General features: G+C 39.6%; 1 protein-coding gene across 7 annotated transcripts in view; it reads left to right on the plus strand.

The window, feature by feature from the left end:
- The window catches only part of TMEM248 (transmembrane protein 248), a 47,573-nt gene extending 33,423 nt beyond the window's left edge, over nt 1-14,150 (plus strand). For 6 of the 7 annotated variants that reach the window (XM_054693576.1, XM_054693574.1, XM_054693577.1 and 3 more), the window contains 6 exons: nt 1,622-1,798; nt 5,406-5,691; nt 7,023-7,173; nt 8,218-8,401; nt 9,732-9,875; nt 10,437-14,149. In XM_054693576.1, coding sequence (XP_054549551.1) covers nt 1,622-1,798; nt 5,406-5,691; nt 7,023-7,173; nt 8,218-8,401; nt 9,732-9,875; nt 10,437-10,457 — 963 coding nt within the window. In that variant the 3' untranslated portion in view covers nt 10,458-14,149. Of the gene's footprint in view, nt 1-1,621; nt 1,799-5,405; nt 5,692-7,022; nt 7,174-8,217; nt 8,402-9,731; nt 9,876-10,436 lie in introns of those variants that run through there. The other variant, XR_008551199.1, reaches the window with a different exon arrangement.
- Nucleotides 14,151-14,350: the final 200 nt, after the last annotated feature.

Raw genomic sequence — 14,350 nt, forward strand, 5'->3', positions numbered from 1 at the left:
GAAATGAAATACACAAAATTGTCTAGATATAATTTACAAAACCAAATACCAATACTTTGAAAACACAAATACAATTGAGGGAAGATGGAAAACACAAAATCACTTGTAATGAAAAATATAACTACAAGTAAATTAAAATTGAATACATCATAAAGTAATACTTTGCTAGAATTCTAAAAAATCATATAAAAGGAGCAGTTTCCTAGAATAGTATCAAAATAGGCTCAATAAAAATAGAAAACATAGACATATAGTCATTAAAAAACACGAGTAAGTTGTTACGAGAACCTACCAAAATACAAAACCAATTAAAAACTTGACAGTTTCAGATGGTTCTTGGTCAAGGCCTCTCAAGTTTCCAAGAAATAGAAACACTTATGTATACACATTATTCTAGAAAACAGCTGCATGAGCAAATTCAATTTTATGAGGCTAGGAAGCCGCAGTCTTAGTAGTCGAGGAGTATATACAGTTAAGGAGAGTATGATAATGGTCTGCAGTTTTCTTCTCTCACTTATAAATAGATGTGGGAAATCATGAAGCTCACAAAAGAGGTGTGACAGACAATTACAAAAAAGTGGAAAATCAATTGTGCACTGACTGGCACTGAACAATTGAAGGCAGCAAAGCAGGGTACTGAGAGAGGGGTACTGAAGTGGTTTTCAGGGAAGCCGACTAGTGAGTGGACACCTGGATGAGAAAAACAGTGTGTAGAAATTTTGGGACAAGCATTCTGGCAGAGGTTAAAAACCTTCAGGTAGGATTTATTAAAAAAAAATTCCAAGAAGAATAAAATACTAGGAATAAATTTAGCAAAAGAAAAAAAAGTGCAAACTTGACAGCTATAAAACACTATTGAAATAAATAAAAGTAAAGAAGACCTAGATAAATGGAAAAGCATCTCAGGTTCATGAAATGGAAGGAAGACAATATTAAGATCACAGTTCTACCTGAACTGATCTGCAGATTCTTGCAGAAGTTGACAAGCTGATCCTAAAAAGTAGCAAGGTCGGTGTGTCTGGAGTCCAGTAAGGAACGGGAGGAAAAGTTGGTAAAGATGCAGTCATTGAGCTTGGCATGGTTTCTGGATCATGAAACCCATGGGATGATGGGGTTACTGACCTCATCCCGGGGCTAGTGGGAAGCTGAAAGAGGGCTTTAAACAGGAGAGATAAAATTCAATATTTACTGAGTATCTACTCTACCAGGTGCTAGGGATGGACATGAGTGATATAGCAGTGAAGAGACAATGTTGAATAAATAAAATTCAGCTTTTCAATGATAGGAAATGAGAGCATCCTCTATTTCTGTACACGTTGGCATATATTTGTGTCATTACTGACCTAGTTAAACATTTTAAGTAAAATGGAAGTAGCAAATGTTCACTGTAGAATAATTAGAAGATTCAAACTCAGAGAATGTATGTCTTTCAAGGTCCTACTCCTCTGAAATAATGTTTAGTTTTTCCCTTCTAAGTTTTTGGGTGGATTTATGATCAGCCATTTCTCAAGTTTAATAATGAGTAACCTCCTCGTCCCAATGCCACTAAAGGAGACAAAAGTGAGAATCCTAGGTTTCCTTTTGAAAGTCAGTCCTTGAGTCTCTGATTTATTGCTTTCAGGTGAAGCTGATGAGAATAATGTTCAACATCAACCCCCTGGAGAATCTGAAGCTGTATATCAGCAGTCGGCCTCCCCTGGTGGTCTTTATGATCAGTGTAAGCGCCATGGCAATAGCTTTCCTCACCCTGGGCTATTTCTTCAAAATCAAGGAGATTAAGTCACCAGAAATGACGGAGGTACAGTATATTCCAAGTTCTCTTTGCAGGCTGACCTTACAGAGTGGCCTCTCCACACGCACATTGTGACTTTTTTTTTTTTTAACTCTGAGGGAGATTGATATCAGAAACTTTTGTCTTCCTTCTGTCATTTGTTTTGATTCTAGGAAATATTTAGTCAGATAGTTATTGATTAAAATAATGCTACCAGTTTCAGTTAGACTATTTCAGCAAGGAAATGTCTTTTTGTAAAATATTGGTGTCAACCTCGAGAACTGTCTTTTTTGGATATTCGTGTTGTTAGCTCATTGCAATCTTTTAGAACACTAAATGTTTTTTAAATTTTTTAAATATTTTTTTAATTTTTTACGTCATTGTTCATTTTTAAACAATATTTGCTTCCTCCCACCCCCTCAGGTGTAGTCCCATAGAGTTTCCTTCACTATTGCACCCATACACCATCACCTCAGTCCCCTGTGCTCCTCCCTCCCTCTGATTCCTCTCCCTCCTCCTCCCCTGCAGGATGTCTCTGATTTATAATTGTCCGTTTTTGCTTTGTTGTGTTTTGTACTGTTACTATTTTTTTACACTGATGTCTTATCGGGTAGAACTGTAAATATTTGTTATTTTAAAACTAAATATCATCATGGAATTTTATTAGCTATAGCTATAAAAAAAGGCTATAGCTTTTTCATTGGATAAGAGAGGATCCTAAAGAATTTCGAAAGCAGGATCTTATTTCCAAATATATTTGCCTTTTTAATCAAAGAAAGTGTCAGTTGTCTATGAACTTGCTTTCTAGATTTTCATGCTAACATGTAAAGAATGGCATTGCTCTTTAATTCTTAATCTAGACATATAATAACTTGAACAGTCCTGATGCAGATTTTAAAAGATGTGTATTTTTGTATATCAGAAAGCAATAAAAAATTGATAATTCTCCTTTAAATATGCATAATAATATGCCTACTAATAACTATTGTTATTGTAATAAATTTATGTTAGAAATTATGTTGAATTAATGATATGGTGAATTAATTTTTTTTTTACTAGTGGATGAAGTTTCTGTCGGACACAATATACACAGCTGATTATATTCAGTTTCTCTCTTTGTAAGACTCCTTGAGTGTCTTCTCTGACACTTTCTTGGCTGTGTTCATTGGTGGGGGCCAGATTGGGATTGTGTTGTTGGTATGTTATATATGCCTTGTGATGGGGAGGAGGGTTCTATGCAGTATAGTGGGGTCAAGGCTTTCTCTTGTGCTCTGTGGCTTCTAGATCATAGATGATTTTAGTAGGAGGTTTGGCCTTCACACATGAAGTGTCTCTAACACAGTTATAAGTAACACTTTAGCATTCATACCATGAAACTCTTTCAAAGAGTTTCTTTCTTTTTTTTTTTTTTTAAATTTTTTATTTTATTTATTTATTTATACAAGCGCTGGGTATAGTCAGAAGCGCGGGTGGGTGAGAGAATTCACCAGAGCCAGAGCGGGGAGCAGAGCAGGCAGAAGGACCGAAGCACACTGCTGAGGGGAGCAGCGGGCGGCAGGAGAGGTCTGCGCGCCATGTGGGACCCTCCCTCAGGTGGCCGGGGAGCAGCCGGGGATCAAACTGGCGCTGCAGAGGCTGCAGGCAGCTTCACAGCCCAGCGCTCAACCGCTGCGCCACTAGGGGAGGCCCTCAAAGAGTTTCTTATCAAAAAACATACTTGCTGGCTTGAGTCTCTGTCTTTTCTGACCCTGCCTGAATCTTTCAAAGTTATGCCAATGGGCTGCAGTACACATTAGAGCTAAAAATGAACATTCTAGTCACTACCAAAGCTATGCAGCATTTTGGCATTGCTTTTCCTCACAGCTCCATTCCTTGTTCAACACTTGGCCAAAGACAGTGAGCTCAATAATTAGCCCTAATAATCAAAATGAGGCCTACTATTTAACTGACTACTCAAAGTGGACTAAAGCTCTGTGGGAAAGCAGTGGCAAGATGCTGCAGGACTTTGGTTATGATTAGCTTAGTGATTGTGTTTTCAAGTGAGGATCCTAGGTTGTATAAAGGCAGTGTTACATGGGAAAAGTTTTAGGCTGGAATCAGAAAATTTAATCTCAGTTCTGCCTACAACTGTGAAATTGGAGAGTTCCTAATTTCTCTGTGATTTCAGTTTCCTCATGTTAGGACTAGGACTGATAGGAATGAAGTTAGGATTTCCTTTTCAGCTGTTTTGTTCTTGAGTGGCCTACTGAGTTTGTAGGTGTTAGGGAAAATATAATTGAATATATCTAATTTCAGTCCTAATATATCTAAATTCAGCAATAAAGAAAGTCTACCTTTATAGCATCAGTTTAACTAAATGCTAATATAATATACAGTTAAACTGATGCTATAAAGGTAGACTTTCTTTATTGCTTGGGAATTGCTCAAATGGCATTTTAAATTAACATTGGGTTAAAGTATCTGAGGTATAACTTGGGTTGTCTTTGCATTTGGTGATATTTTTTTTTTTGTAGATGAATGTTGCTTGGGAGAAAGCAATATGTGTGTAACAGTCTAGGTTAGGTCTTTTGCTATTTCAGCATGAGTTATCTTTGGGTTTCTGCAAAAAATTAAAATTGGCTTATGTGGGTACTTTATGTCAGTTTAACCATGAATATAATCAGCTGTGTATATTTTTCAAACCAGCTTATGATTTGAACCATCAGTACAAAGTGTGGGCATTAAGAGAAGTCCAAAAACATCTTTTCCCCTCCCCTTTGAAATTATTCATGTTCTAAAGTAGCATCTGACGTCTATGATGGAGAAAAAGTGCCTCATGAGTATTGGCATTTACTGTGGTTTCCATGCTAGAGCTTTAGAAGGCAAAGTGTACGTAATTGATACGTAATTGACCTGTTGAAGAATTACTTTGACAGCGTTATTTAAAAAAAAAAAAAAAACTGATTGTAATTGGTAAATGAGTATGGATTAATTCTAATGTTTTGTTGTTTTTATAAAAGCTTTGTTTTCAGATTTGATTTTGAAGCTTGATCATTTTTTTTTTTAAAAGACTTTTTTTTTTTTAAGATTTATTTTTATTTATTTATACAAGCACTGGGTACAGTCAGAAGCACGGGAGGGTGAGAGAATTCACCAGAGCCAGAGCGGGGAGCAGAGCAGGCAAACTGAAGTACAATGCTGAGGGGAGCAGCGGGCGGCAGGAGAGGTCTGCGTGCCATGTGGGACCCTCCTCTGGTGGCCGGGGAGCAGCTCGGGATCGAACTGGCTCTGCAGAGGCCGTGGGCAGCTTCGCAACCTAGCGCTCAACTGCTGCGCCACCAGGGAGGCCCTTGATCATTTTCTTTAAGGTTAATATGCTGGGATTTTTTTTTGCATGTGAATAAGTTGGTATAACCTCACAGTTCAATATCTCATGCCAACGAAGAATTCATATTCTAAATTATGAATGTGAACAAGGTTTGGAAAATTTCATGTTATGCCAGCTCTAGTGGTATTCTCATTTTAATTTTAAATGATAGAAGTGTCATTTCCTATGAACAGTGTGATGCCACACTGCAGGTCAGGGCTGTATTCCTGCAATGGCTGCACTTCTGGGTTCCTCACACTTGTTTCTCTCTCTTTCATTTTACTGAAGGATTGGAATACTTTTCTGCTGCGTTTTAATGATTTGGACTTTTGTGTATCAGAGAATGAAACATTAAAGCATCTCACAAATGACACCACAGCTCCGGAGAGCACAATGACCAGCGGGCAGTCTAGAGCATCCACCCAATCCCCACAGGCCCTGGAGGATTCAGGCCCAGTTAACATCTCAGTTGCAATCACCCTAACTCTGGACCCACTTAAACCTTTTGGAGGGTACTCTCGCAATGTTACTCATTTGTACTCAACCATTTTAGGGCATCAGATTGGACTTTCAGGTATGTGACTATTAGTTTCCTTTCAGACTTTCTCAGGCAACAGATATTTCAAAACAATGTTAGCAATGTACATTTTACTTATCAGACTCTTTTTGCATGTGTCTCCCCTTTTGAGTTGAAGTAACTGAAATTAAGAAGGAGCCATTTTGACATTTTCACTTAATAACATGTGTGGCTTATGGTAGGCTCTCAGTAAAAACCTATAAGGGTGAAAAATTGGGGCCTTTTTCTGATCTTAATATTTACAGACACAACAAATTTTTTCAGGTTTATTTTGTCAGTGTTTTCAATTCATATTGCAAGTATTGCTATTAGTTAACAATTTTTTAATGTCATTGTTAGCTCAGTATTGTGCTAGCTATTGGAAAGAAACAGAAAAAGCCAAAGATTGGTCTCTTTCTTTGGATTTTTGGGATTATGGAAGAGGCAAGGATAACATGAACTAGTGTTAATCAAGCATTTATAATAGTTTCTGGCACAAAGGAAATGCTATATATAAATGCTTGTTAGATAATATTAAAAATAAACACCTATAAAGCATTGAGCCATTGTCCTTTAGCTTGTGCTAAACCCATGATGACTGTAAGTGACTCAGGAAAATGTTGAAAGTAATGGGTGCTGGAGTAATCAGCAAAGTGTTTATGCTGTAAACTTGGACCTATAAATTGGAATTTTGGTTACCAAGAACCTTTTAAAGTCCTTAAAGGAGCACAGGAATGACTGTTCACCTCTAGTAGGCTGTTACCAGTGAGAGTTGTTTCCATGTAATAAGGTAAAGGTGACTTCTGTGTTTTTTATGTAGCAAGTGGACCTTTTCTTTGTGCTGTGGTATTAGAACACCTTGGTTTTCATTAAACTATCACTTACTAGTTCTGTGACCTTTCTGTTTGTTAGTCCCATTGATCCTTAGTCTGATTGTGATCTAAAAGGGGAAACAGTTAATCCTTTTTTGGTTTACTGTGGGATAATGGTAAATTTTAAGTGAAATAATACATATAAATAGTTTGAGAATAATAAGCGTTGCACAAATGCTAGAATAGTGGTGGTAATAACTCAGCTAGCCCCATTTTCCAGCTTGGGCACTGCTGGGCCTTTGCTTGGCAGAAAGTGGCTCATCTCCATTTGCCAATTTGTGGCCCAACCTGGTGAGCAGGCCTTGTGATCTCTCTCAGATTTATTTTCCCTCAAATCCTACAAAAGCAGGTATCATGCTTCTGTGGACTGATGGATGATTCCTGGGTGGGTTTAATTTCAGTATTCATTCAAATCCTAGAGGATATGAGTTCTTGCCTTTATTTACAAAGAAAAAAAAAATGATTTCTCTTTCCTAGGCAGGGAAGCCCACGAGGAGATAAACATTACTTTTACCCTGCCTACTTCTTGGAGCTCAGATGACTGTGCCCTTCATGGTCACTGTGAGCAGGTGGTGTTCACAGCCTGCATGACTCTCACAGCCAACCCTGGTGTGTTCCCCGTCACCGTGTAAGTGGTTTTTTGTGCCCCAGTGGGTGTGTGTGAGAGACTCCATTTACCATGAGTATAACTGGGCTGCTTCAACAGCAAGTTCTCATGAATACTTGCATTATATTTCTTTAGTCATTACCTGCACCTATTTAAAGGATTTTTTAACTGGGAATTCTACAGATAGAAATTCTGTATTTAAATGTCAAAGAGTTAGTGCTTCAACACTGTGGTAAAAACTTCTGGCTGTGGTTGCATGTTCTTAGTCTGCCTTTCCTTTAGTGGAAGAAGCATGTCACAGAAAAGATAAATAAGTGCTGATCTTGTGACCAGAATGATGCATAATTAAGGTTCCTGAGAGATATATTGTTCATCTTTGTTATCCAGTTATTTTTAAAATTGAGATCATAAATTGAACCTTATTTTCCATGAAATAGTTAATATTCCTGCAACTTTTTTCTTTCTTTTTTTTTTTGCATGGCCATCAATGTTCTCACTTGCCTTTCAAGTTTTCATAAAGTGGCAATGATCTATAAATAGGATGAAATACAAGATGTAGCCTATTTAAAGGAATTCTATGGGAAATCTTTTTAAATTAAGACTAATTATCCTGGGATTTATCTATTAGACATTTGGAGGTTTGTAGGACAAGATCAAATAAGTTAAAAATAATTTACTGTTACATACTATCTGAGAAGTTTGTATGTTAAACTTCCAGTTGTGACTAAAAGTTAGATAATTGAGAAAGACTTGAAAGGAGCAGGTCCTTTTTTGGCCACATCATGTGAGGACTATGGATTGAATTTTGAAGGTAAAAATCTAACAGTTAAACTAAATATAAGTGGAAGTTCGTAGGCCTCTGGTTCTTATTCTGTTATATGTTTTTTATTAGAGAAGAAAGATCCCTGAACTAAAAGCATAGTGGTTTTGATCTCAAAGAATCATGCATGTCTCCTGTTTCTCCTTTCCGTACTTGACTATGCTCAGTGCTGTGCCAGGTACTTGAGCGACACGAGTGAATGACTAGTCCGCTGAGCACATGTATTCCCCTCTCTTCCCCTGCAGACAGCCACCACACTGTGTGCCTGACACATACAGCAATGCCACGCTCTGGTACAAGATCTTCACAACTGCCAGAGATGCCAACACAAAATATGCCCAAGATTACAACCCTTTCTGGTGTTATAAGGGCGCCATTGGAAAAGTCTATCATGCTTTAAATCCCAAGCTCACAGTTATTGTTCCAGATGTAAGTGAGAAAAATCCTGTGTGTATGTTTTTCTCCTTGCTTAGCTGAGCCCCTGCCATTCTAGCTGCATTTGGGACTATGAGGCAGAGTGGTGGAGACATACCATGGTGGAAAAACGCCTATCTTTCATTTAGTGCAACTCTGCTTCCATTCTTTGTATGCAGCAGCTATTTATTGAGCAGCTGAGAGGCTTGTACAGTCTCAGTCATGCACACAGCCACTCAAAAGAATATTTGGCTGTGTCAATATGAGAGATAAATAGTGCTGCTTGGAGGTAGCAGTATGTAGGAGGAAGTGAATTTTTGGCCAGGTATTGAGGGCTATTAGGAGAGGCTATTGAAAGGAGGGGAAGATTAATTTAGATTAGTGGGTGAGATGCTATTCAGATTTTAGTAGTTTCCTGCTAGACTTGAGCCTACCTTTAACAGATTGCAGTTTTTTTTTTTTTTTTTTTTTTGTAAATACCATTTTCTTCCTGTCAGTATATGTTAGGTAAGTTTCTTTTCTCTCGTCCTTTTCTTCTCTTACTTTTTTATCCAATTGTGGAAATTGGTAGGCCCTGTCCTGCAAGAGTGAGCAGTGGAGATCAAGTAGGAAGATGGGCCCTTTGTGCCTCACCAAGGCATTTAGACTTTCTCTTCAGGGTAGGCAATCACTGCCCAGTTAGGGCTGTAGGGGATTTGTAAAGCAGTATGTTAGGAAGAACTGATGTGTGTAAATGGAGGGGAGCCCCAGGCTAATGTTGTGAGACCTGGAGATGGGAGAAGGAAAAGGAATGGTGGCATGACTGGGATTGCTCCACAACTGGCAGGGCATGTTCACTGATTCCTGTGTGAGATCAGAAAGGAAGAAGTCAGGGAAAATCGTGGTGTTTTTAGCCAGACACTTGTAAAAGTGGGGACAAAGCAGAAGGAAGGAGAGAAGCTGCCCCTGGGAAAGGGGATATTGCAGAGGTGGGGAGTAGCAAGGAATTAGTATCAGAGTTGAGGCTGCCAGCCATGAAGCTTGAGGGCAATCAGGGAAAGGGGGCAGAAGGGTTAAAGACTGGGTCTCTGGGGCCTTCTCAGGAAGAGACCTGCGCAGGAGGAGAGGGTCCGGGCAGTGGGATGCGGTGCAGAAGCTAGGGCAGAAGACTGCTTTAGGAAGATCATGTCTTCACTTAATGAGAGCTAGATGTAATACGTAGAAGACAAAAGGGAAAATGTCCTATTCCATTTTAAGAATTAAAGTTCAATAAAGTTTGGAGGGTGTGAACTCATTTCCAGAAATTCAGCATTAAAATCATTCAGTTACTCAGTGCAGATGTTTCTGGTTTATTCTCTTTATTTAGGATGACCGTTCATTAATAAATTTGCATCTCATGCACACCAGTTACTTCCTTTTCGTGATGGTGATAACAATGTTTTGCTATGCTGTTATCAAAGGCAGACCCAGCAAATTGCGTCAGAGCAATCCCGAATTTTGTCCTGAAAAGGTGAGTGTGGATGGGGTGTGGCCCAGCATTTTGCTAGAGGTCTCTATATACAGAAAATCCCACTGAGTCCTTACTCCATTTATTGAGTGTTACCTTTCCTCTACAAACATTAATTCTTTTTGTCAGAAGTTGTCTACTCTCAGCCTAAATTACAGTGTTGGCTTTTCATCCATGTAGTCGGGGTTTCACTGGTAAAAGGTACTGACCATGATTTGTTCTCATGTCTCCATCGGAGAGCAACTGACCCTGAAGCGGTTGCTTCCCCTTCACTTCTGTCAGCTTGAGAAAGCACCTCACAGTAATGCTGAGGAGTGTTTGAGAACAATTAACTCTGTCTCTCAGCACAGTTCCTCCTAGATCAGCAGGAGACTCTTAGATTTTTGTTTTTTCCCTCCTAGATGAGACTTTTTTGTGAAGGATTTAGTAGCTTCCCTGCATGATAGATGCATGTGATGGGCTCCCTGGTCTCTGGGTAGGGAGCCCAGGAAGGGGAGGGGCGCTGGTGGGGCTGCGGAACCTCACTCTGCTGTGTGAGTGCACGCCTATCTTCTTCTCTTTTAGGTGGCTTTGGCTGATGCCTAATCGCACAACTGCCTGTTTCCTGCGAGGGAGTGAGAGAACCATAATCATTGCCTGCTGAACCCAGCCTGGGCCTGGACACTCTGTGAATACATTATCTTGCAATGTTGGGTTATTCCAGCCAAAGACATTTCAAGTGCCTGTAACTGATTTGTATATATTTATAAAAATCTATTCAGAAATTTGTCCAATGATGCACGTGCTTTGCACTGGGTGCAGCCAGAACCCTCATCCTCACCCGTGCACTTGGGGAGATGATTCTGCAGAGTGCCAGAGAGGTGATCGTGCTCTGGCGGAGCAGGCCCTGTTGCCTTTCTAGGAGCGTTTCATTGCTGGTGGGGTTGAGGTTTGCTTTGGTTCTTGTTTCAGCCCGATATGTACAGAATGTTCAAAACAGTCTGCACCTTTGATATGATACTGCATTTTCAAAGCCACCAATCCATTTTGTGGATTTTATGTGTCTGTGGCTCAATAATCATAGTAAACAACAGTAATAACTTTTTCTGTTTTGCTTGCAAGGAAACATACCTATCTAAGTTTTTTTTCTTTTTTCTTTGAAGAAAAAATAGACACATTTTTAACACTACTCTAGTTAGGACAGACTTGTGCTTTCATCTTGAGTAAAAAGTTAAGTATTTAAAAGTCACCTACATGGTAAAGATCTAAGTTTCATTTTCCACGTGGTTGGTGAGGAACCTGGACTTGTTTGACTTGGCACAGAATATCCCACTGTCTTTTTCTCCTCTGTTGTCCCGTCCTTCCCTTATAGAAATTAAAGTAGCTTCCTCACTCAAAAGGGCTTACACTTAAAATGGCTTTGGAGTAAAAACTGGCCAATTTGTGTTCTGGAATGCAGATGGAAAGTGAGAGCTGATTTGGTTTGTTATGAAAGGGTTACTTGTTTATTTGAAGAGGGAATGAATTTTCTTTTTTTGCATTTATTTTTATGCAATTAACATTTTCAGAAGGAAAATGGCAGCTAGTAGATCAGTAGCATTATGAAAGCTATGCCTGTGAAATTTGAAGGAAAGCAATTTTGATTTGCTATTTATCAGGAAAACCAAAAGCATTTTTCTTTCATACACCAATTTGGTCATTTAGTTCATTTAGCCCCTTTTTCTTTGATCTTTTGAAAAAAATTGCACATTATCTTTCCCAATCATTGTTTCTTTACTGTTTTTATTAATAGTTTTTTGCCTCAGTAAGTCATTGGTGACTTCTGTGTTCTCCCCAGCAATGTTAATAGCACAAGGGCAAGTAAAACCGTGGACATGACCGTCAGCACTTCGTTCCCGTAACTGTAGGCTCCAAAATTAGAATCAGTCTTGCCATCTGAAATATATTGGCCTAGAACATTTTATCCCAGGCATTCTTGAATGAAAAATATTTGTGGGCTTTTGCTGAAGGTTGTTGAAATAATCATATGGTAAATTGATATGTTAGTATTCCTTTTAGTACATTTCAAGCACAGTAATTATACTTGTCTATCCAGTTTTTTGATGCATGGCTAACCTGTTAATTGAGTTTTCTCTTTAGAGACTTTAAGATTCTTATAAGATTGAGAAAGCCAGTTGACTTGGCCTTTAGAAACATCAACATGAAGACCAACAGATTGTAGGTAAAGCTGCTACTGATTTAATAATATCCCAATGAAGTATAGATATAGGGATAGACATAACTGGCAGAGGAAGATAGAAGAAGAAAGACAGGTGGAAAAAGTGTTTCAATGGTTTGTGCAATCCAGCTTGTTTCTAATATTAATTGCCCTTGTTTGAATTACAGGGAATGGCTGGAATCTGTAGCCAGGGGAGGAAGGACACTGTTAGGCATGAGGAAAGGAAGTGCCAAAAATGCCTGGACAATACTGACTTGTCATGAGGCCAGGACATACACATTAAAATTCAGCATATACCCTAGAAGGTAATTCTCAGAGATCTCATTGAAACCTAGTCAAGCCGGTGTCTAAGGAAGGCTGGAGAAGCAGAGAAGTCACAGGCCCTGGGTGAAGAGGTCTAGTAACTGAAGAGACATCAGGAAGTCCAGAGGACCTGTTATGTTACTACCCAGGCATCTGTGGCCAAGGCCTGAGACTCCGCTATATCTGGCTGGGGGACGTCAGGATAAGAAGAGTGTCACAAAGAGGGCCTTTTGCCATTCAGGGGTGACCCTGCACAAGGAGCACTGACTTGTCCTCAGGCATCTTGGACTGGAGGTCCAATAAAGGTCAGCAACTTATTATTAAAATGGTTGTTTCAGATCATATTGATCTCTTTCCTTTTTCCTTTTGTCCTTTCACTGTATGACTTGAATCAGTTTTGATTCTATTTGTAAGTTTTTCTCATCGTTAGGAACCTGCCATTTTTGTTGCATTTTCTTTGGCTCTGTGTAGGGATTCAGCATCCTAGTTTTTCAACCCTCCTGCAGGCACTGTGGGTTTATGAGGGCCAGCGGATCCATTTCACTTATCTTGCTGCATGATGGTCAGTAGCTGATCTGTTACGGAATTCACGCCCAGGTTAATTTTCCGTGTTTGAAATATGTGCATTTGTGCTTTATGGAATAAAACATCTGAATTTATTTCTCTGTCTCAATTTCCTCCCGTCTGATGACTGTTTTTTAAGGGAAGAAATATGTGATAAGCAGTTGAGGGTTTATGCAAGCTGCTCTTTTGCAGTGTCAGCTATCATCAGGATGAGGGGTGGGCAGTGTTTCCTAGTAAGCTGGCCTCACCAAGCACACAGGTCTCCTGACAGTACAAAACATCTTTAGGTGGACTAGACCACAAGTGCTTGCAGACCGCACCCTCAACTTGCCTCAAAGGAGAAAGAATACAGAACAATAGGGAGCCTACTTGGTACTGAATAGATGTGGAAATACACCCTTCTCAGTTACATAAGTCCTTGTGTGCACTTGGTCTGAGAGTTACCAGAAGCAGACTCTAAGCCAGCTTGGCCTTCTCCTCTTACAGAGCTAGACTTCCTTAACCAAGACACTGCATCCTCTAGAGTTATTTGTGAAAGAACATTGTGTTCACTGACATAAATTCATCCATTTTCCGATGGGCAGGGCCTCTAGCAGGTGGCAGGGCCAGAGAGGGTCAGTGTGTGAGCACTCACTGGGGCAGAAACAGCACCTAGGGCTGGGACACCTCAAAGTCTCTTCTACCTCCTTCACCTCCCCTTATTTCTGTAACAGCACGTACTCGCAATACTTGGTGCCCTTCACTGTTCTTTCCTTGTGCTCTTTTATTTGTGTGTATGGTGTTTCATCTGCCTGGCAGGACAGAAACCTTTGGAGAACAACTCACATCCTCCTCCTCTACAGTCTGTGAGATCTGACACATACCAAGTCCTCAAGTCCAGTTAGAGATGGTACTTTAAAACTGAATTTTTTTTCCTGGCGCCTCACTCACAGACTAGGAGTACAGAAGCAGCAACATGAATGCGTAGACTAGTGGGGCCCTGTGAAGTCTAGTAAGATCCTTGTGAACTTATTTCCTCTCTCAAAGAAAGTCTGCCCACTTCTGAAAACCCTGGACTCCTTATACCCTGCTAGTTCTTGATTATGGGTGAATTAGAGTGGTTTGAGTATTGCAAGAGTAAATGGCAAGTAAACTGTGCTATGTCCAAAGGCAAAGAGGGGATTTAGTTTTGCTTTTGATATTATTCAGCTTCTTTGCTCCAAACTCTTGCTCATTCAGTAACAAATATTTCTGGGGTTCCTCTTTTTTTTTTTTTTTTATAGAGGCATGCTTTATTTATTTGTTTGCTGGTTTGTTTGTTTGTTTTTGTTTATACATGCACTGGGTACAGTCAGAAGCGCGGGAGGGTGAGAGAATTCACCAGAGCCAGAGCGGGGAGCAGAGCAGGCAGAAGGACCAAAGTACACTGCTGAGG

Source organism: Talpa occidentalis, unplaced genomic scaffold (assembly GCF_014898055.3).
Source record: "Talpa occidentalis isolate TD23 unplaced genomic scaffold, MPIMG_talOcc4v2.1 talOcc4.12, whole genome shotgun sequence".
NCBI lineage: Eukaryota > Metazoa > Chordata > Mammalia > Eulipotyphla > Talpidae > Talpa > Talpa occidentalis.